The following is a 21,735-nucleotide window of genomic DNA, read 5'->3' on the forward strand; positions in this document are numbered from 1 at the left end:
TTGCCTCACTCTATGGTCACTCAGATAACACATTAATTGTAGGAGGTGATTTTAACATTATACTGGAGAAAAAAAGTACCACAGGAGCTCATCGAGTCTGGAAATCCTCAGAAACTGTAAAACAGTACATGAAGGATTTTGGTCTCTGTGATGCTTGGCGCTCTCACCATCCCACACTAAGAGAATACACTTTCTTCTCTTCAGTTCACCATTCCTATTCTAGATTAGATTATTTCTTAACTAGCAGCTCGCTGATGAATGACATGTCAGAAATCAAGATTCATCCTATTAGCATTAGTGATCACGCACCAGTATCATTCACTCTGAGAAGTAAGAGCAATAAACCAGCAACTAGAAACTGGAGATTTAATACGTCACTACTTAAAGACCCTGAGTTTATCAGCTACTTCAAAAGAGAATGGTCCTTATATCTAGAAAATAACGACTTGCCAGAAACTTCAGCAAGTGTTCTTTGGGAAGCAGGAAAAGCAGTAATGAGAGGGAAAATTATTTCCTTTTCTTCTCATAAGAAAAAGAAGGAAACTTTGAGAATTTCGGAGTTAGAACTCAGAATTAAATCCTTAGAGGACGCTTACCATGTCTCCCCAGAAGAACACACACTAAATGCTATAAGGAAAGCTAAACTTGAATTTAATGAAATAATAGATAAAAAGACACAGTTCTTGGTGCAAAGACTTCGCTTGGAGAATTTTGAGCATGGCAACAAATCCGGAAGGTTCCTGGCTAATCAGTTAAAAACAAATAAGGAGAAAACAACCATCTCCTCTGTCAGAGATCCAGAAGGAAACATCAACCACGACCCTGACAAGATAAATAACACTTTTAAAGAATTCTATAAAACATTATATACATCACAACTAACTACAACAGATGACAATATTGATAAATATCTTAGTAACATTAATCTTCCACAATTAAAACATGAAGATAAAATGGTCTTGGATTCCCCCCTTTCAGTCGACGAACTCCATGAAGCTCTCCAACATATGCCCAACAATAAAGCTCCAGGTCCAGATGGTTACCCAGCAGAATTCTACAAAGAATTCTGGACAACGTTGGCACCCACTTTCTACAATATGATATTAGAAATAAAGGAAAAACAAAAAATACCTTCAAATATGAACCTAGCCAATATTACTCTACTATTAAAACCAGGTAAATACCCGACACTTCCATCCAGTTACCGTCCAATTTCATTAATAAATGTAGATCTCAAAATAATTAGCAAAGCTTTGGCCAGAAGAATAGAAAAATAACCCGTCTAATAATACATCCTGACCAAACAGGCTTTATTAAAGGTAGACATTCCTCTAACATGCGTAGATTAATTAACATCATAGATTATTCTACTCTACATAATCTGGAATCCACAGTCATTTCTTTAAACGCAGAAAAAGCGTTTGACCGAGTAAACTGGAAATTTTTATTTGCAACGTTAAACAAATTTGGGTTTGGGTCATCTTACATAGATTGGATAAAGATATTATATAACAACCCAAATGCATGTGTGAAGACCAATGATCAAACCTCTCCAAGCTTCTGTTTGCAGAGAGGCACCAGACAGGGCTGCCCACTTTCTCCATCACTCTTTGCTATTTTTATTGAACCCCTAGCTGCTGCCATAAGACAAAATAAAGAGATTAAAGGAATCCATGCCAAAAATATAGAACACAAGATAAGTCTTTATGCTGATGACGTATTACTCTTTCTCCAGAACTCACCGACGTCTCTCCCCCAGACAATCACACTTATTAACACATTCTCATCAATATCTGAATACTCTATTAACTGGTCTAAGACTATTATTATGCCCATCAACTGTGACCTACAAAACATACCCAATACTACAATACAGTCTGGAAACATTAGATATCTAGGCATAAACATTTCCCCCAGGTTATCAGAACTAACAAAGCTAAATTATGTCCAGCTACTTAAAGCAATAGAAGATGATCTCTCACGGTGGAGGCGCTTACCCATATCACTCATGAGGAGGGTTGCCACAGTTAAAATGATGGTTCTATCTAAAGTAAACTACCTGTTTTCAATGATACCCACTAAACCATCCTCCAGTTGGTTTAAGTCACTGGACTCACATATATCTAAATTTTTATGGAAAAATAAGCCATCACGTATCAGTCTAAAAACTTTACAACAGACTAAAGATAGAGGCGGATTGGAGCTACCCGACTTTAATCATGTTCCCTTAGCTAACAAGCTGCAGTATATCTCCAAATGGCTTAAACCTAGCAGTCTGGATGAAACTTGGTTAGATGTAGAGCAAGCATTGTGTGAGGATGTGTTTATCTCTGATCTGCCATTCATCAGCTCAACCATCAAAACACATAAGTGTTTTAAAAGCATCAATATCAGTTCCTCCTTAGTGGCTTGGTGGGATTTTCTAAAAATAACCAAATCCTCACTTTTTCCATGTAAGTTTACACCCCTCTGGAACAACCCTGACATCCTGCAAAACAAAAGCTTATCAATTTTACTCAATGGAAAAATAAAGGAATAAAACAGTTAGAACATATAATAGAAAATGGAAACTTCTTATCATTTAATATTCTCACTTCACAATATGGAATCAGTAGCAAAACATTTTTAGAATATCACCAGCTTAAATCTATTATATGTAAAAAATATACCATTAATCAATTAAACTTACAGCTACCTATTAGGGTGGCAGAATTCATTGCTATGGGGGTTTGAGAAATGGCCGGGAGTGACTGGTGGTTGCGGGTTCTTTGTGGTTGCCCGTGATGCGGGACCGGGCTGCTCTGCGGTGGGGGTGGCTCTGAGTCTGGCCCCGTCGGGGGCTGTGGGGGCCAACGGTTGGAGTCGCCTCGTGGCGGGGGGTGAGGCCACTGGTGGTGCCTGGGTTGGTGGGCGTCGGTCCTGAGCCGGGTGGCCGGGCTATTCTGGGCGGGCTGGGCGGGGGTTCTGGGCTCTGGTGCCTGGGGGTGGTCCTCCTCCCTCCGGGGTGGTGGGCTCCGTATGTGCCTGGGGTCTGGGCCTGCCCGGATGTGCTGCCATGGTGTGGGTTGGTGCATGCCCTGGTGTCTGGTTGACACCCTGGGACCCAGGGTATGGCCCGGGGGCAGGGGGGGTGTAGGGGTTTGAAGGAGGGCTGAGTGGGATTCGGGGGATTATAGGGGGAGGTGCTGGGGTGTGAGGCAGGAATGCTTGTATGTTGTGTGTGTGTCTATACTTTGGATGTTTGTGTGAATGGGGGGGTATGTTTGTGTGCGTGCGCATGCATGTGTTAGGATGAGTGGGGGTGTGTCTGGGGAGTGAGAGTGGGAGGGTTGGATGCTGTGCGAGTGTTTATTTTTTGGGTGGGGCTGAGAGGGCATATGTGAGTTATGATGAGTGGGAGTGTGCAAGGAAATAGGTGTGTGCATGTGTTTCTGTGTGTGGTAGGGGGGGGTTAAGTGCACTTGTGGGGGGGGGGGGGCTTGGGCGGGCCCGGGGGGGGGGCCGTGGGTCTGCCGCTGTCCCAATCCTCTCATTCCCCGTTAGGGGTGTGGGAGGGTGGGAACTTTCTGGGGTGGGTGGCGGCTCACTGGCTGCGGTCCCTGAATGGCCCGGTCGTGGGGGGCGGCCTCTCCTGGCCTGTCTTGCCCTGGGGGGCCTCCTGGGGAGCAGGGGTGCCTAATGCCACTAAAGGGGTTGCCCCGGGGCCGGGTCCCGGGATGGCTTCGCTGGTGGGCTGCTGGCTCTATGGGGGTTGGGGCCCGCTGTCCGCTGGTCCGCCTGGGGTGTCCCCCACGGGGCATGGTGGGTGGGTTGTGTGTGGCGTGATTGTGTGGTGGTGAGCGATTTGCATGATCTCACTCACCACTCTTAATCACTGATCACTCCTTGTTTCTCATGCTCTGCATGCTGACACAGTCACTGAGTTGTCTAGTGGGTTTTTAATATTAAGCGATAATTATTAAAAAAAAATAAATAAATAAAATTGTATTTTTCCTGTGAGTTAGTATCTGGTCGCTGTTATGTCTTTTTGATTTGATTTGGTCATTATTTAAAAACTTTTACTGACTGGCAGCCCTGTTTTTTTTTTTTTTTGTTTTTTTTTCTGTGTGTGTGTTTCTGCTTTTGTAAAAGTTGTACACTGTAAAAATGAAAAAGTTTAGAAAACTCAAAATTTTAAGGCAACTGTCTGCACTAGATTTTTGAGTTTGGAGGCCAACTCAAACTCTTGCGTTGTATACAAAACTCAAACTTTTTAATTATAAACAAAACTCAAACTTTTGAGTTTTAAACAAAACTCAAACTTTTGAGTTATAAACAAAACTCAAACTTTTTAATTATAAACAAAACTCAAACTTTTGAGTTTTAAACAAAATCACTTGTTGTAGGCCAAACTAATTGTTTTTTTTGTTGAGATAATATATCAAGCACATCTATACAAACTTAAAATTGTGAATAAAGATGGCAAATAAAAATTAGTCCCGCCAATTAATTATATTTTGCTGCCAAAATTTATCATTTCATATTTGTAAAACCTAAAATTGTTCATTTTTACAATCAATGTCTACTAAAAGTTGACAACAATTCAAATGTTTATTTTAATACAAACAGCAGTAAGAATAACAATTTTAACATTTTTCCAGTTGGAATCATTCACATGTTAAATGTCAAGTAACATTCTCCTCAAATTACATTATGAAAAAAGTGGGGTAAGTTAGCATTCTTCATGCTATCTAAAACTTAATTTTGTCTGGAGGGGTTTCTTATTTTGTGGCAAAACAAGAAAATTATACTGTTTAAAAAAATCAAACAAAATAATAAAAACTTACCTTTTTAACAGCTTAGCATGTTAATTAAATTTTCAATGCAACATTTATAGTTAAATATAAAAAAAGAAACAACAAAAATAAAGGTAGATACAGTTCAAGGTGCATGGTACCGTCCAGAATGAAGCAACTGCAAAAAAGCTAACAGCCAACAAAATAACATCAATTCTGTATGCGGTTAAACCTGTCCTGGCCAAAATTTGAACCAGGTCAAAAATATGAAAAACTGCACATGAAGTCTCTTCAAACAATTGCTGTCGATCCAATATTGTTTACGAACTTGTGTAAATAATAAATAACCTTTTGCATTTAGCCCAAATTTAAATTGGTACATACACACACACAAAAAAAAAAAACAAAGATGCAGACTGACCATGAAAATGGAAATCAGAATTTGGACTTTGATAACAAAATACAGAACATAAAAACTGAAATGAAGTACAGTGACAAGTATAAACACACCTTGAAAACTTCAGTAATTATTGAAACACTGTTGAAATAACATGTCGTGTAGGCCTAATTACAAACCTAATTACATTTTTAATCAAAAATTATTAGTCAGATGTCAGGCATGGGATTTTTGAAATATTTTTGACTTCTGTACCTTTCCCTTTAGTTGTGCTCTGTACTGCACAGTATCCTCGAAATAAACAAAAAAGAAGTAAACAAACTGAAAATGGCCTCTTCCAGCAGTTCTGTCATCAGTCAAAAAAAGTTCAACTTCTATATACCCAAGTAAAAACAGGCCTATATCTCAAAATTGCTGGGTTATAATAAAAGTGTAAATGTGGCACTTTTTAAAATCTTCCGATGTCCAATAGGCTGCTCGGGACAGCAAGCCTCTTAAAATAATGTAAAACAAAAACACATCAGCTTAAAACCTACATTAAGAGTTTAGTCTTCAAGCTTCTGACACGCTGTGAGCAAGTGCTTGAAAGTTCCATGAAGATATGCTGTACAACTTCAAAAGTGTATTTGTGCTCTTTGGGGAATTCCATGTTCAGTGTATAGAGCAGGCCAAAAAGGTATGCAAAGGCAGTGGGGATGTCTGGAAGATCGCTGAGGACAATGGACTCTTCCAACACAATGGCAATACTGTTTACTGTAGGTGTGGAAGGAGGTGCGTCGTCATCTACTAGAACAGTGAGGATACCCATTTGGACCCCTGTGGTCTGCTTGTCATCTGGATCAGTGTCCTTTTGAAACCAAAAGTTCAAATGCTCAGCAATCACACAGCATACAGTGGGAGGACTGTACTACATTTCAGCTAGTTTGATATTAAACTATCTTATTAAGTGTTGTGCACAAGAGTAAGAAAAAAACTGATAAACAGTTCATTTGTGCCTGTGACTGCACAAAAGAATAAAAAACATACTGCACTTACCAGGCATGTCAAGAACAGCTTTTTAGAAGTGTCACGTACAAATATGGGTAACCCCTCTAGACAAGTTGTCTTTCTGTGCAGTGCAATGTCAGATGTCTGAAAAAGACAAAATACGAAACCGAGTGATTTTTGGTTGGAGACTGAAGGCCTCTCTCAACAAATATTTCTACCATGGCCTGTGCTGATAAATACAGTGACAACAAATATAGGTAAAAAAATCTAAAAGTAATAATAATAAAAAAACACTGAATACTGAAGATTAGAATGAGGGAAGGGTGTACAAATGCATCAATGGGTCTCTCAGTCAATAAATGGGTGGCAATATTGGGCTTTTATTTCCCTGAATTACCAAATCAAATCTCAATAAACCATTTTAAGACCATAACTATTTCCAAGGGTCATCGAAATGTGTTTCAAACAGTAATGTTTGGCTATTTTGGCTTTAGTGTTAGTGTCTGGTGTAGGAAAATTATAAAACCAGTGATTCAGGAAAAGATTCAAACTAAACTAGCCAATGGATACACACACACACACACACACACACACACATACATATATATACATATATACATATATATATATATATACATATATACATACATATATATATATATACATATATATACATATATATATATATTATATATATATGTGTAGTGTATATGTGTATATATATATATATATATATATATTATGTATATATATATATATATATATATATATGTGTATATATATATATATATATATATATATATATATATATATTACACAGACATACATTCATTGGCTTTAAATTTACACCGCCAACCGACCAAATGTGATTTTAAATTTAATTTGGTGGGTATAAATGAGCAGCTACAAGTAATTTTGGTGGGTGATGAATAGGTAAAGCTTCTTTGTAGCTTATGAAAAGAACAAAATCCCTTCAGTGAATGCTACAAATAGTGAGCCATACTATTATAAAATAGAACAGAGGGAAGTCGGTCCCCTTTGACAGTGTGGTGTACATGGCGATTCACAGTACTGCAGGGAAAGCCTGGGTAGATGGATTTAAATGCAAGCAATGTCAGAAAGACAAAAATAAACACCATAAGATAAGATAAGCATATGCCCTGATTTAAGTTATTTTAGAGAATGAAAAGCAAATGGGAGAATTTCTAAAATGAAAATATTAAAAATTTTAAGTGTCACAATGTTCTCACAATTTTGTTGTCTGTGGTTCAGTGTCAACTTGTTCATGTGAACTTTTAAATTAAATGTTGATAAATATGAACTTTTTTTAAACAAACAAACAAAAAAAACCCAAAAAAACAACAACAAATAATTAAAAAATAAGGTTTCTATGAAAACAGAGATTAAAAAATGTTTACCAACACTCCAACACAGGTAATGAAAGATAAATAGGCTTAAAAAATAAGAAGCTCTGAGTCATACTACATGAAAAACTGTTATGGAGTTAGAATTGCTGGCTAGGGAGCTAAATCAGAATGCACATTTTTTCATATTGCTGGAGTGTGTTTTGTGATTTTTAAGGTATATTGAGGCCCCCAAAAAGGCTATTCATTTATGAGAAGAATTATAATAAACAAAAGTAAATGGACCTTTGAGCCACCTTCAGTTCTCGGGCCTAATATATACTACACCATGAAGATTATAAAATACAAAATAAATTATGATCAATAAGTAAGTGTACCTCTTTATCAAGCCTATCCAAGAGTCCTTCCATGGTATCACCAAAAGTTGCCTTTCTGGCACGGTACAGTTTAAGCAGTCCTAGAGTGTACTGGTCTAGGGCTGCTCTAAAGGTCCCCAACAGATCCTTGGTAGTGACACGATAGAATTCCTCACAAATCTATAGAAACACAAAAACAGTACAAAAACAATAATAACAGAACATAGAATCATTGTGTGTAATTATATATATATATATATATATATATATATATATATATATATACATACATATATATATATATATATATAAACATGTCTTGCCTGTTCTTCAAGAAACAGAGCTGGCCATCTCTCCTGAATCTCCTGCACCATGGGCTCCACCTCAACAATCTCCTTCCTCCTGAGGGAGAATGTAAGTTCCATCTTTTGGCTGATGAGTTCCATGTCTTTGGAGTTTTTCTTCATTGTATTTACCAGGAAACATCTTTGGTCTTCAAGTGCATCATCATCATAGCTCTCTGGATGATCAGGAACATGATTGACTTCCCCTCGCTTGGCTTTTTTCAAGGAAAACCTAACATCAACGTTATCCTTCCCTCTTTTCTTGTTTACACAAACCTCATTACAGCCAGCCTGCCGCAGCTTTGATCTGTAGTTTCCGAGCTTGTACTTTATACTTGTTGTCCAGCCATCATAACCTCTGCTGCTACCAGGTTCCATAAGACAAGGATGCTTGTTCACAAGTTCAGAGGCAACAGATTCAATTTGATGTTTGTCAGGGTAGGCTTTCAGTGAAAAGATCTCTTGTGCCAGCTTATCTAGAATTTCCATTTTAACGTCTCTTGTTACACTTAATCCTTTACCAGTTTTTGCATAAACATCATTGGCCTTACGAAGCCTTAACTCAACATCATATGAGAAAGTGGGTACCGGAAATGGTGTGGGCCATTGTGAATAGTCTCACATAATGTTCCGAATAATCGAAGATGAGCTGTGGGAGGAGGCTGCTGAACTGACACTGGCTGTATCAAGGGAAGAGATGTCAGATGCTTGAGACGGCCCCTGTGATTCCTTATTCCAAAGAATGTGTAAGACAGCTCTTTCTGCAGGCAACTCAGCAATTTCCATTAAATTGCAAAGTGCGTTACCAAAATCTGGGTCTTCATATTGCAAGCAGAATTCACCTTCAAGTTGAAGTTTTTCTCTAAGTTCATCTTGAAGCTGCTGGACAGATTCAGGGTTTGCAGTTAGGTGGACTTTCCGGACAAGTTTTGGGTTGATGTGTACTCGAAGTAACAAAGCCTATAAAGAAAACAAATTTTTTAAAAAATAAAAAATTGTGACTGGTTTTAAACTTAGCTTACATATATTCATTCACTACTGAAAGTGAAGTAGAATGAACAGTTATTTAACACAATTATACAGATCAAGGAAACTCATTCAAGACAAAAATGACAATATAACAAACTATACTTTCTATGAAACAATAAAACCTCCATATTTCATGGTTGATCAGTGTAAACAAAAATCCACTTTTCAGTGTGTACTAGCCAATAAGTTTTATATTAAATGCAATGAAAAATACTTTATCACAGGAAATTTCAGTGTTGTAGTAAGTTTTTTTGTTTTGGGTTGTGTTTTTTTTTGTTTTTGTTTGTTTTTTTAACAAAAATAATTAATCAGATCATGAAGTAGAAATCTTTGTTCCAGAGAGTGATAGCTGTTGTTAGGAAGGATGTCAAGTACTTTCATTATATGCAGTATATACAAAAAAGTGCAGTCAAATGTATTAATCACGTAAATACAACATACCATGTCATTTAGTGCAGTAGGCAAGTCCTTGCGGTCACCATCAACTTTCCAGTTACTGTATATGCAGCCAATGGGTGGTAATCATTCAAATCCTTTGTCTCCAGGATTTCTATATCTGCATAGCCATTGTCAATGACTTCATAAGACCTGTAATGTTCCATGAACCAAGAGGAGAGCTTTGAAGTGACAAAACAAACTTTCTCAAAGTTGACAACAATGTTCAGTATTTTGTGGAACTCCGGTAATCCACTGCATTGTCCAGCCGAAACAATCATGCCCCTTGTATACCGAGTTCCGTATATATAGACATCTTTGGCAAGGGACACTGTATCTTGATTATGAAACTTCTTTTCAATCACCTTCCTAAGTTTTTCTTCCAATGATGTTGTATTAACTGTGTCAACATTGCTTACATGCAGTTTAGGTTTGAACAGATCTTGTCCATCAAGGTAGTACGCCATCATTTGCTGATGTTTAGAAGACAAGGTAAGAAGCACATTCTTGAAATTGAGAACATCATGCACCACTTTTTTGAAGAAGCTGTGCTTCGACTCAAATCGAATAGTCCACAAGTCCACAAGAGGTCCAAAGCAGCTTATGAGATGTACATAATGTTCAATAAAGTGGTGTTTTGGCAGACACCTAAAGTCAGGAAAGGTGTCAAGAAGTAGCTTCCGGTGGTCAGATATTTTACTCTCCAAGTAGCACAGAATTTCCTCTGACAGAGTAGTGGACAGAACAATCTCAACAATTTCCTTAAGGTCCATTAATATTTCCCATGAGGCCTCCTGTTCTGGAATACTACTCCCAATCAGAAGAGGAAGCAAACGTAAAAGTGTCCAATTTTCATGTCCATTGCCACTTATTCTTCCCTTTCCAAAGCTGGCCTTTGTAATTTGTTGTGGCTTGTTAACTTTGTCAGAAAATTTATATGGGAATAATTTTATGCGGCTGTTCAGTCCATCAAGTGTAATAAATCCTTTTTTAATTAGATCTTTAAGACACAAACATAATTCAACAGGAATTACACCCTCAAAGAAGTCATGCAAAATATCAGGGGGGAACCCGGTGACTGGGTGAAAGTAGGACAAATGTTCACTTAGAGCACAGGCACCTTTAACACCATTCACACTGTCTTTATCACTGGATTTCAACTCTGCCACAAACTGATCATGTTGTTCTACAGTTCTTAATGGAAAATCCCGTGCTTCAACAGTTCCTATTTGGTGACGATTAAGGCAACAAAATCTGCAAAATTTTTCTACATTAAAAGATTCAGAAAAGCCTGCAAGACTATGAGCCCCAAGGTTATCTGCACAGACACAAAATACTGTTCCCTTGACAAACTTATCTAGAACTTCAACATACACTCCATCTCTTTCAAGACACTTGATATCCTCAATTAGTGGATAAAAAAATGCCTCATAACCAAAAAGTTTGACATCAGCACTTTTTCCAAGAGCAGCAAGCTGAATTAAGGGTAGTGTAGATCGAAATTTTGATGGTAAATTAAGCACAACCCAATAGATAGCAGTAATTTTATGAATTTTTCTAGATGTTCCCAAAGGGTTACATACTTCAAAATCATCAATGTATAGCCCAATAGAAATACTGGTCTCTTCCACTCCCAAAAGTCTATTTGCTTTGAAGTATCGACCGTCTCGAAAGGACCAGTAATGACCAGGTTTATCTTCTCGATTGAATACTAATTTCTCTGAAAAATCTGGCTGTCTCAATAAATTCTCCAGAACCCGAATAACAGAGACATAAACAAAGGTGTTTCTGTGGGTTCTTTTATATATGTATTCAGTTGGATCAATTACAGGAAAATGATCTTTAAAATAAAGATTCCTCCTGTGATCTGTGGACAATACACCTTTTGCTTCAGTCGTCACAATTAATGGATTTGTATTGAATACTGCATCAGTGACTTCTTGAACAACACTATCATCCACTTTAATATTGTGTTCAGTAAGTATTTGTCTTACTCTTTCGTGGGAATGCTGTTTAGAAAAATGCAGAATATCATTCAATTCTTCAATTATTTTCTGTACTGCACTTTTAGAAACATGCAATACGGTTTGCATGCACAGAAAAAGAGATGCAAGTTTATGTTCAATAGTCTCGGCTTCTACAAAGTCTTCCCCACCATTTTCACTGGAATCTGCTCTTGAACTACTTGGTAAGGCCACTACCTCAGAGTTACTGGACTGGTCAAGTACATGAGGCTCAGTAACAAAAGTTTCTTTTTCAGGATTACTTCTAAAACAATTTCTTATTCCCTTTGTATTTTTGTGTTTCCTACTTCTATGCGAGCTAAAAGTTTTAAAATTGTTACTTTTAAAATCACAGTGCAGAAAAGGGCAATGAACAGTTTCCTGATTCTTTAGATGATGTCCAAGATGAGTGAAAAAAGTACGTTGAGTACAAATTTCTCTAAACTCACACAATTCACAAAAAAAAGTTGCTGTCTCCTCTCTTTTTTCACTCCTACAATGTGATCTGGTTAGGTGAGATTTTAACGCACCAGGTGTTTTGAAGGTACACACACAGTCACTGAAGACACAGGGCCAGAGTGTTTCTTTTTTGTGCCTAAGTTGATGGTGTCTCAAAAGACCTTCTTGACTTGAGCTGATGAAACCACAGCGTCTACACCTCATGCAGTAACTGCAATCAGAAGATAATTTATATTAGTATCAACACTGAGAGCCGAATTACAGCTTTGTACAATATTCATATATATATACACACAACAGTGCACAAAATCAACACAGTATACTTAATTATTTTCAGTGTGAGTAAACTTAAAACGTTTTGACAAATTAAAAATTAAAGTTTTATCACAAACTAATACTGCTTTTATATTTCCAATGATGTACTGTAATGTACAAAATTATTTACGCTTTTATTTCTCTCCCCCTCCATCCCTGCTCCATGTGGCACTAGCCAGGGCGACATTGTAAATAAGACTCTGTTCTTAATGTGTAGCTTGTACAATCAAGGTTAAATAAAATAAATACTTAAATATATCCAAACGTTTGACTGGTACCGTACAATCAAGTGCATGCCAGCAAATCTTAATTAATCTTAATCTTAAATCCACTAATTATGTGTTTTGCCATAAAACCTTCCTTAATATGAAGTCAACATGATGTTACATTTTATATATTTAGCTTGGTTCATTCTTATTCACTTATTTAGTTATCTGTCCCTCCACCCATGCTTCAGTGCTAGCTTGAGCTCAGGAAATACTGTCTTAGTCAAAATACACGCGAAGCGCTCAGTAAACCTGTTGCCATAGTTCGGAGAATATATCGGCGCACTAGAAATGTTCTGCGTGTAGCAAAATCCTCCACATACTTTTTGTGTGTGTTTGTTTTGATTTGCTTCGTTTTCCACTACTGCTAACGTTGCTTGTATTAGCTAGAATGTAAGCTAGGTTGAATGCGGTCCTCGTTGACACGCAGTATGGCATCGGTTACATTCCATATACATTAACTTAGTAAAACACAACTTTAAGTTGCATTTTACATTGATTAAACGACAAAAGTACTCACCGTCAAAGTGAAAATACTGGTAGCATTCGACGAACACACGAGGGCTGCAACTTGAAATGGTGGATGGAGAGAAAAAAACCCTGCAGAACTCCGGTGTAGACCCCGTTGTTTCAGTGCCAGCGGTTGGCCCGACCTTCACTGGGATCTAGTTAGGTCTAACGAAAACTTTTGCGTTTTCTCAAAATTAGTTATTTGTTCAGGTCATTTTTACACTTTAAACTTTTATTTTGATGTATTTAATTTTTGTTTGTCTGCTTATTACTGACTTTTGGCACAAAGTATGAGAGGAAATAAATGATCATTAGATCATACTTTCTCCATCCAAGAATTCAGATCACTAAAACCCACAGTCTCTTCCATGAAGTTACTCCAGGTGTTGCTTTTTTGTGCTATACTATTCTACAGTGGATGTGGGACACTGTACAAACCATCTCTAATTGGATTAAATGCAAAACTATCGTGTAACATGGAAATAATTGACAAATAAATTAATCATGGATAGAAAATAAACTGACACATTACTCCTGAGCTGTAACATGCTGGTTGTGTATCCAATATTGTGTGTACAATCATTTTCCAAAATTGTTTAAAGGGGAAAAATAAAGTGGGAAGTTTAATATGAATGGTATTGATCCTATATTACTATACTGTTCAAAATCTCTCCAAAAAAGATAGCTGACAGATTATTTCACTTTGAGGAAAATGTTAACCTGCAACTCTAATAAAATAATTTAAGTAGTATCTGAATTTAATACAAATAAATAAATAAATGGAATGTGATGTGATGTTCAAGCAAATGTCATAAGTTTCTTGTGCAATTAAACATCTCAAGTTCACTTTGAAAATCTAATTCAGGGGAACACAAGCAAGTTTTTGTTTTTACAGTATACATTACTCTAAAACACGATTTTAACAGATTTTACAATAAATAATTAACTAAACTTTTAGTATTTAAAGTGAAAATGCTGCCTGCACACGATTAAAAGGGTACCACCAGAACTGGAACTATGAAAACCCCTGCAACAAGCTCTAGTAGCTCTTTTGCACAGCATGTGGACAGTAGTTGGTCTGACTCGCACTGCAGTACCATCGGGTCTAATAAAAATTTTATTGTTGTGCAATCATAGATTTATTGTTGTGACGAACTTAACAAAGAAAACTTATCAAATTTAGTGGGAAAAACTACAATTATGTGTTTTTGATGCGACTGAATATTTTTAGTTCAGTTTGATTAAAAATCATATTAAGCTGAACAAATTTAAGTTTTCGTTTTTACAACATGTTGACAGTCAGCGACAGTAGTTGGCCTGACTCTAAATGTTTTACCATCAGGTCTAATTAAAACTTTTGTGTTGTGCCAACATACATTTATTGTTGAGACCAACTTTACACAGAAAACGTATCAAAGATAGTTGGAAAAACTACAATTATGAGTTTCTGATGCAATTCAATATTTTAAGTTATATTTGATTATAAATCATATTAAGCTGAACAAATTTAAGTTTTCTTTTTTACAGTGTAGGAAATTTTCTGGTGTGTTCATGTACAGGTGGAACAGTTTGTTGTCTGGTGATGGTGTGGATTGAAGGGTCGTTTTCCTTCTGTCTGTGATCTTTTTGTCTCCTTTCTTCTTTCCCTTTTGCTCTGTTTTTGCTATTTTCCATCTTTTTCTGTCCCCTCCGGTCAGGTCCAGCAAGATTACATAGATTCCGTGATTCAAAGTAAATAAATAAATAAATTAATCACATTATCAAGAGGAGCCTTACCCATAGGCCTCCCCTTGGCAGAGCAAATTTGTTCAGTACAATACAGCAACCAGATTATCATTTTGCTTGCTATGATGCTGGACAGGACAAGTTAAAAAAAAAAAAAAAAAAAAAAATGCATCATCACCAGAGATGCTGATCTGTTGCTTCTAAATCCGAACTGACAGTCTGATCACATATTGGTTTGTCAATAAATTTATCCAGTCTTTTTATAAAGAACTTTTCCAGGATTTTAGAAAACTGTGAAAGCCATGAAACGGGCTGTAGTTTGTAAACTGGTGTTTGTCTCCTGAACGACGGTAAAACTTTTTCTATTTTCATTTTACTGGAAATGTTCCTGTATGAAAGGATAAACTGCAGATGTGTGTTAACGGTTTAGAAATTCCCAGAATAACCTTTGTGAGTATTACCATGTCACATTCATTCCAGTCTGCTGGTGTCTTATTTCTGTATTTACTTACTTTATTTATTATCTCATTTCCATGGACTTTACATGTAAACATGGAGCTAACGTTTCCTGCTATTGTTTCTTCATCATCATCTTCAGGCACCACTTTCATTCATTTCTCTGCAGCTTTGGTCCAACGGTAACAAAGAACTCATTAAAGCTGCTGCTTGTGTTTGTGTTGCTCGTTTTTTTTTTTTACCATTTTCAGTAAAATAATCAGAAAATGATGTTTCCTTAGACCCATAGTTAATAAAACCATTTAACATTTTTCTAATCTCTTTTATGTTGCTTCTATTTTCCTCTAATATTTTACAATAATAATTGTTCTAGCATGTTCTCATTATGGTGCCTCATTTATTTTTATTCTTCTTCTATTTTACTTCTGCTTTCATTGTTCTACATTTGATAAAGTTAGAACAGCTTTATATGTGTTCTTTATTATAAAAACTAAACAACCTGGTTTATTTATCTTATTCTTCATCATCATCATCATCATAAAGAAAAAAGATTGAAGATGAGTGAAAACAGAGAGAATTTTTTAATACTTTATTAAATGAAACAAAAAATGAAACATGATGAAAAACATTAAAACTTCTAAAATAAAATTATAATGCGTTACTAGAATAAAATAAAATAAAAACAAATAAAAAATTAAATGAATTATTTGAGATAAAATATCAAAACCACATGAATTGAAATAAAAGAGAAATTACATCATATTTATTTTTCATTAAACATCAAATATTTTCAGAAAAAGTCTAAAATAATCTGAATGAAAATAAAGATAAAATTTATATGTGAAAGTTTTAATGAAAATTCTTTAAATTCTACATTTCAAGTAGAAAGCCAAACATTTGTGGTGAAAATGAAGCAAAACATGAAATTTGTGATGTGAAAATGAATATTTAATTCAACATGTGAAAATGTCAGAAAGTCCAAATAAAGACAGAATGAAGCAAACAAACTAAGAGTGAAACACTGGGAGGATTTTCATTTCCAGCATCATGAAGTGGAACTAACTGCAGCTGACATGAAGTGAACACAACATCCTGATATTCAGTGTGAAGCTTTGACTGGAAACAACATGTGGATCCTGGAAGAAGCACAGCTTCCATCTTTAAAGGACTGGAAGAGGAAGAAGTTTCCAAGGAATCATTTAGAAGAGTTTCACACACAAACTGATTGAATCCATGAATCTGAAAAGATGTTTCTGAGTGAAAGAGACAGACATGTACAGACTGAACTATCTGTTCACCAGTCAGAGTTTCTCTGCTACCTTCACGCTCTTTACACTCATCACAGAAACACCCAGGAACCAAACCTGGAACCAGAACTGAACCAGACCCCATATCCAGCATAGAGAGGATGAGTGAATGTGGTGATGAAGGTGTGGAGGTGGATCAGTGAGTCAGAGGAGACTCTGTAGAAGGACAGAGAGCCAGCAGGACAGTCAACATACACTGCTACTCTGTTAGAGACAGAGGAGGAGGAGGAGGAGGAGGAGGAGGAGGAGATGGGTGTTTCTATGTTATTGTGCCAGACAGAGTAACCTCCATCATCAGAGCATCTCAGACTCCAGGACTGATCATTGAATCCAAACAAACAGTTTCTGCTGATTCCTCTCCTTCTGATTTCTCTGTAACTGACTGATATAAAAACGTCTCCTCTCCACTCGACCTCCCAGTAGCAGCGACCAGTCAGAACATTTTCACACAGCAGCTGAAACCTGTCAAATCTGTCTGGATGATCAGGATATGACTGAAGCTCCTTCACATGTGTCACCTTCTTGTTGTTGTCAGACAGTTTGAGGTTTTCGTTCACTGTGTCCATGTCGATGGTGAGTGGACAGGAATCTGATGGAGAGAACAAACACAATCCAGCTGCAGTTATTGATCTATTGACACTTTGATGCTGACTGATGAATGAGTGATGGGACAGTGTGAAGATGGTTGAATGTGATGAATCCAATGAAAAACACACTTACACTTCCTCAGACCTCCTGGTCTCAACCATGGTTCTCCAGCAGGCACCACTCTGAAAGGAGGAGGGGGTCAGAGCATGCTAACATGGACATTACATGGCTCTCATACACACTTTGTTCTACACTGAGAAAGGAACAGTCCAACATCTGGACACGTCCACCTGATTGGAGCATCTCCAGACTAGAAGGAGCAGAATAAGGAAGCTGATTGGTCCACACCCACACTAACAAAACTGCTTTGTGGAAGTCCCAGTTTCTTCTTTCAACCATCTTCTCCTTTTCATCTCTTCACAGATGAAGAACTCTGCAGAAACTCCTGATCTAACCAAGAGCTGCATCTTCTCTCTGCCCTGAAGTCTTATTGATCAGCTTCTGACAATAATCTCCTCTGCAGAGCAGATTGGCTCAGATGTTGTGACTCAGCTGGGAAATGTTAAAGTGGCTTCTTTTCCTGCACATGAAGCTAAATGACTGTCAGAGACTCTGTTTGAGGCCATGATGTGTGTGTTTGGAGCTGTGACGGCTTGTTTCCTACTGACCACTAACAGCTGCTTCATCATCACACTGAGGATTTGTTCCCTCACATTATTCCTGCAGATCCTGCTGCTGTGTGGACACAAACACATTTCTTTCTAAAGCAGGAACAAATCAGAGGGATCAGCAGCATCAACTCACCACACTTCTTCCACATCTGATCCAGTCTGCTGATTCATTTCCAGTTTGAAGTGCAGCCACATCACCAGCTTCTACTGACTCCAACATCTACACTGTTATTGAAGCTGATTGATCATCTGATGGATGATTGAATTAGTAATTACTGAATCAGCAGCATGGGATCATCAAAGCTCTAAAGTCCTGAGTGAAGAGGAGAGGTTAGACTGCCTCTGGTGGTCAGACATGGAGCTGCAGCTGCTGAAATACAGGATGTGACAGGATTCAGGAAAGTCTGTCTCATCTTTCCTCAACATCAGCTGTGAACATACTGAGTCCTTTCACGTTAACCAGGAAACCTGATGTAACATCATCATCTTCATCACAACACACACACACACACACACTGCCATCTCCATCACCTCCTCCAGCACCCGATCCAGCCGTTATCACATGACTGAAGCAGCATTATCAGTGGTTATCAGTCCATTCCAACGGGACAGTAGGGCTCTACTCCGCCTCCTAGTGGCTCCAGTAGGTCCTTATCATCTATTTACACCACTGATCAGCAGCACTGATACAGGAAGACTCCTGATCCAGTCCCACAGGAATCCAGTCCACCAACAGGTCTGAAATCTTTAGCATGATGCTACATTTTCTGGTAAAACAACCTACATTTAAGTCATGTGACTGCTGAGTGAATATTGAGTGTAAAGTGACAAAGTCTGGACAGAAATCCAGTGACTCTCTCAGTCATTTTCATTCATGTCCTCATTATGAGTCCAGATCATCAAACACTAAGCCAGACTTCAGGAGCATGAAGAAGTAAAGAACTTGTGTTTTCCTGTCTAACTCCTCTTTTCAGATCAGATCAGGGGGAGGGGCTCCACTGACTGTCTCCATCATTGTGATCAGCTGTGTGCAGCTAATTGAAGGAAACTGATAAAAACTACAACGACACTCATGTGTGACGTTGCACGGAGCACCGGCACCAACAGAAGACGACATGAATGAAAGAATCTAGAGGGAACGAGTCTTCAGGGACCAGAATACTTCCTGCTCTATATGTGTCTCATCTAAATTCATGTTGTGGGTCTGTTGCTGTGATTCAGCATCAGGAGCCTCCAGTAAGTGGGAGAATCACTGAGCATCATCATTCATGGGAAGCTTTTCATCCATCATGTGTTTAAATGTATCTATACAGAGGTAGGAATACAGGTCTGATCAACACGTGCACATTTCCACATGGACCGATTTCTAAAGAGAACTTTACAAGAACATGACTGTTCACACGCTTTTATAAATATCTGTGCTAAGCTAAGCTAAGCTAACATTTCCTGGAGCATCTCTGTGTCTGATCCAGGGTCAGAGGACAGAAAAGATGTTTCTATGACAGAATGTCCCTTTAACCTGCAGAGATGTTTCCAGACTGAAGAAACTCTGAGCAACAGACAGTTATCACTGTTGTTCCTGCAGATGTTCTCCTTGGAGACTCTCCTACTCACATATCTGCTGTGAGCAAAGAAAAAAGGCTCCTACATGTGTGATGGTTCATATAACACTCATATCCAGCATGAAGCAGGACTGAGTGAAGGACAGAGAAAATGTCTGCAGATCTTCCTCCTCTATCAGACATTGTGTGGCTGCAGCAGCCTCTCCATACCTGAGTCTGTGTGGATCCTTCAGTGCAGCCATCAGCAGCTTCACTCCTGAGTCTCCTGGATGGTTGTATCTCAGGTCCAGCTCTCTCAGATGGGAGGGGTTGGAGGTCAGAGCTGAGGCCAGAGAAGCACAGCCTTCCTCTGTGATCAGACATCCTGACAGGCTGCAGAAAACAACACGTATGACAGAAACTCTGAGAGAACTGCTGTGAAACTAAAGCTGAACGTCATCAGATGTTCAGAGAAACTGGACTTGTCTCACATTATTGGCTTTGTGTCTGCATTTGTTCCACGTTTATGACTTCATGACTCAGTTTGTTACAAATGTTACATTTCCAGGTTCCTACACCACCAATCATGTTTTCAAGGGTGTTACGGCCGCCTGCTTGCCGGCCTAATGACCAGACGAGACTGCAGCTTGTCTTGCCGATGACTGACCTGGAAACCTCATCTGGCGCTGCCCTACCCCCACCTGGATTGGTCCACCTGCTTCCGGGATGCCAGCTGCCGACCAATAACATTGTTGGTGCGCCTATTAAGCCCCGTCACCTGCTTCACTCGAGGCAGCTGTGGACCGAGGGACGCAGCTTGCCAGACTGGGAGTGTTGCGAATCTGTGGTTATGGAAGTTGCCCTGGGTGGGCTTGGCATTGTGAAGTTTTTTAATCTGTAAAGTCATTACATTGGAGTTTGAGTTACCTATACCTATAATTAGGTGAAGTCTTTTTGTTTGTTACTGAGCTAAATTCCGCCCATGTGCGTGTAACCCGTTTTGTTTGGGACATTTTCAGTTTGTTTATAGTAGCTATTGTAAACCCTTTTGGTGAGACTTTCTGTTTAGCATATTATAGTACTTGTTACCCTTCGTGGGACACTTCTAGTTGTTTATTGGTTTTGAGTTACCTGTTTATTGTTTGTTTTTAGTCGACACCGGACCTGTACCTGAACCCTTTGTTTTAGAATAAATTGTATTTTCATTTGAGATCCGGTTTCTGACTCACTTTGTGTTCCGTCCTCATCACCCCTAGCAAACGAAGGAGTTTGTATGTTTTTAAAGTCATCAATCCTCCTGGAGGCAGAGAGAGGCTGCATGCTGACCCTACTTATTCTGATTAAAACATCCATCCATCCATCCATCATGTATACCGTTTTGTCCCCTGATGGGTCTTGTGGAAGCTAGAGCCCAACCCAGCATTTAACATGTGAGAGGCAGGGTACACCCTGTGTGATCTAGCAGAAGTGGTGTGGTATTTACTTTTTATTTGTGTACTGTTTATTTTTTTTTCTGTTAATTGCTTATAGTTGCTGTGAATAATTTGTGACGCATGTAAACTGGCCACCCCTTGTGCTGTCATCTACCACCTGATTTGACACCTTTAGCATTTAATTTTAATTTGTAATAAATTTCTTGTTGCAAAATTGTGCTGCTTTTGTCCCCGTTGGCATTTCAAAATTTGCTCTCACCTGGTCATTTCACATCCCATCGCAAAAGTTTATCTGGTTCTCCTCAAACAGAACCCTAATGTACATCCATAGTCCCCACCATTACACCTAGACAGGTCACCAGTCCATCGCAGGGCCAACACAGAGACAATGATTAACACTCACTCCTTGGGAGAATTTGATCAAATAACCTAACATGAATGTCTTTGCACAGTGGGAGGAAGCAGGAGTACCTGGAAAGAACCCATACATACACGGGCAGAACATGCAAACTCTGCACAGAAAGGCCACCGTTAGAACATTGATTAAAACATATGGAACATAATATTAAAATTATAGTTTGACTGTGGATGAGAACAAAGTTGACCTGGAAGCTTGAGGCTCCAGTTCAGTATCTTAGCTGTTCCTAAGATTGATCTCTTCTGGATGGAGATGTCTGATGGTTTTCCAGGTATCTGTTGGAACCACTTTTCCAGTGTGAGGGGAAATAGCCCCTAGTGCTCAGATGTCTGCTGGTACTACTGTTGCCTTCACCT

General features: G+C 38.2%; 2 protein-coding genes across 2 annotated transcripts; both read right to left on the reverse strand.

Annotated features, from left to right (window-relative positions):
• Window positions 1–4,580: 4,580 nt before the first annotated feature.
• On the reverse strand, window positions 4,581–8,837 carry LOC121654385. The gene is made up of 4 exons (XM_042008507.1): window positions 8,203–8,837; window positions 7,901–8,059; window positions 6,208–6,303; window positions 4,581–6,019 (listed from the first exon to the last, which is right to left on the reverse strand). The coding sequence occupies exons 1-4, from the start codon at window positions 8,710–8,712 to the stop codon at window positions 5,705–5,707; spliced, it is 1,080 nt and encodes a 359-aa protein (XP_041864441.1). The 5' UTR covers window positions 8,713–8,837; the 3' UTR covers window positions 4,581–5,704.
• Window positions 8,834–13,980, reverse strand: LOC121653945. Its single transcript, XM_042007744.1, has 3 exons — window positions 13,251–13,980; window positions 9,694–12,360; window positions 8,834–9,183 (listed from the first exon to the last, which is right to left on the reverse strand). The coding sequence occupies exon 2, from the start codon at window positions 12,351–12,353 to the stop codon at window positions 9,702–9,704; it is 2,652 nt and encodes an 883-aa protein (XP_041863678.1). The 5' UTR covers window positions 12,354–12,360; window positions 13,251–13,980; the 3' UTR covers window positions 8,834–9,183; window positions 9,694–9,701.
• Window positions 13,981–21,735: the final 7,755 nt, after the last annotated feature.

Source organism: Melanotaenia boesemani, chromosome 2, assembly GCF_017639745.1.
Source record: "Melanotaenia boesemani isolate fMelBoe1 chromosome 2, fMelBoe1.pri, whole genome shotgun sequence".
NCBI lineage: Eukaryota > Metazoa > Chordata > Actinopteri > Atheriniformes > Melanotaeniidae > Melanotaenia > Melanotaenia boesemani.

Excerpts from the sequence above, each read along its gene's own strand:
- LOC121654385 (XM_042008507.1), bottom strand. The coding sequence starts at position 8,712 with ATGGAAATTCTAGATAAGCTGGCACAAGAGATCTTTTCACTGAAAGCC. Across the intron at positions 8,060-8,202 it reads CTCTGTTTCTTGAAGAACAG|ATTTGTGAGGAATTCTATCG; the intron begins GCAAGACATGTT and ends GTGTTTCTATAG. Across the intron at positions 6,020-6,207 it reads AGCTGTTCTTGACATGCCTG|GACACTGATCCAGATGACAA; the intron begins GTAAGTGCAGTA and ends TGGTTTCAAAAG.
- LOC121653945 (XM_042007744.1), bottom strand. The coding sequence starts at position 12,353 with ATGAGGTGTAGACGCTGTGGTTTCATCAGCTCAAGTCAAGAAGGTCTT.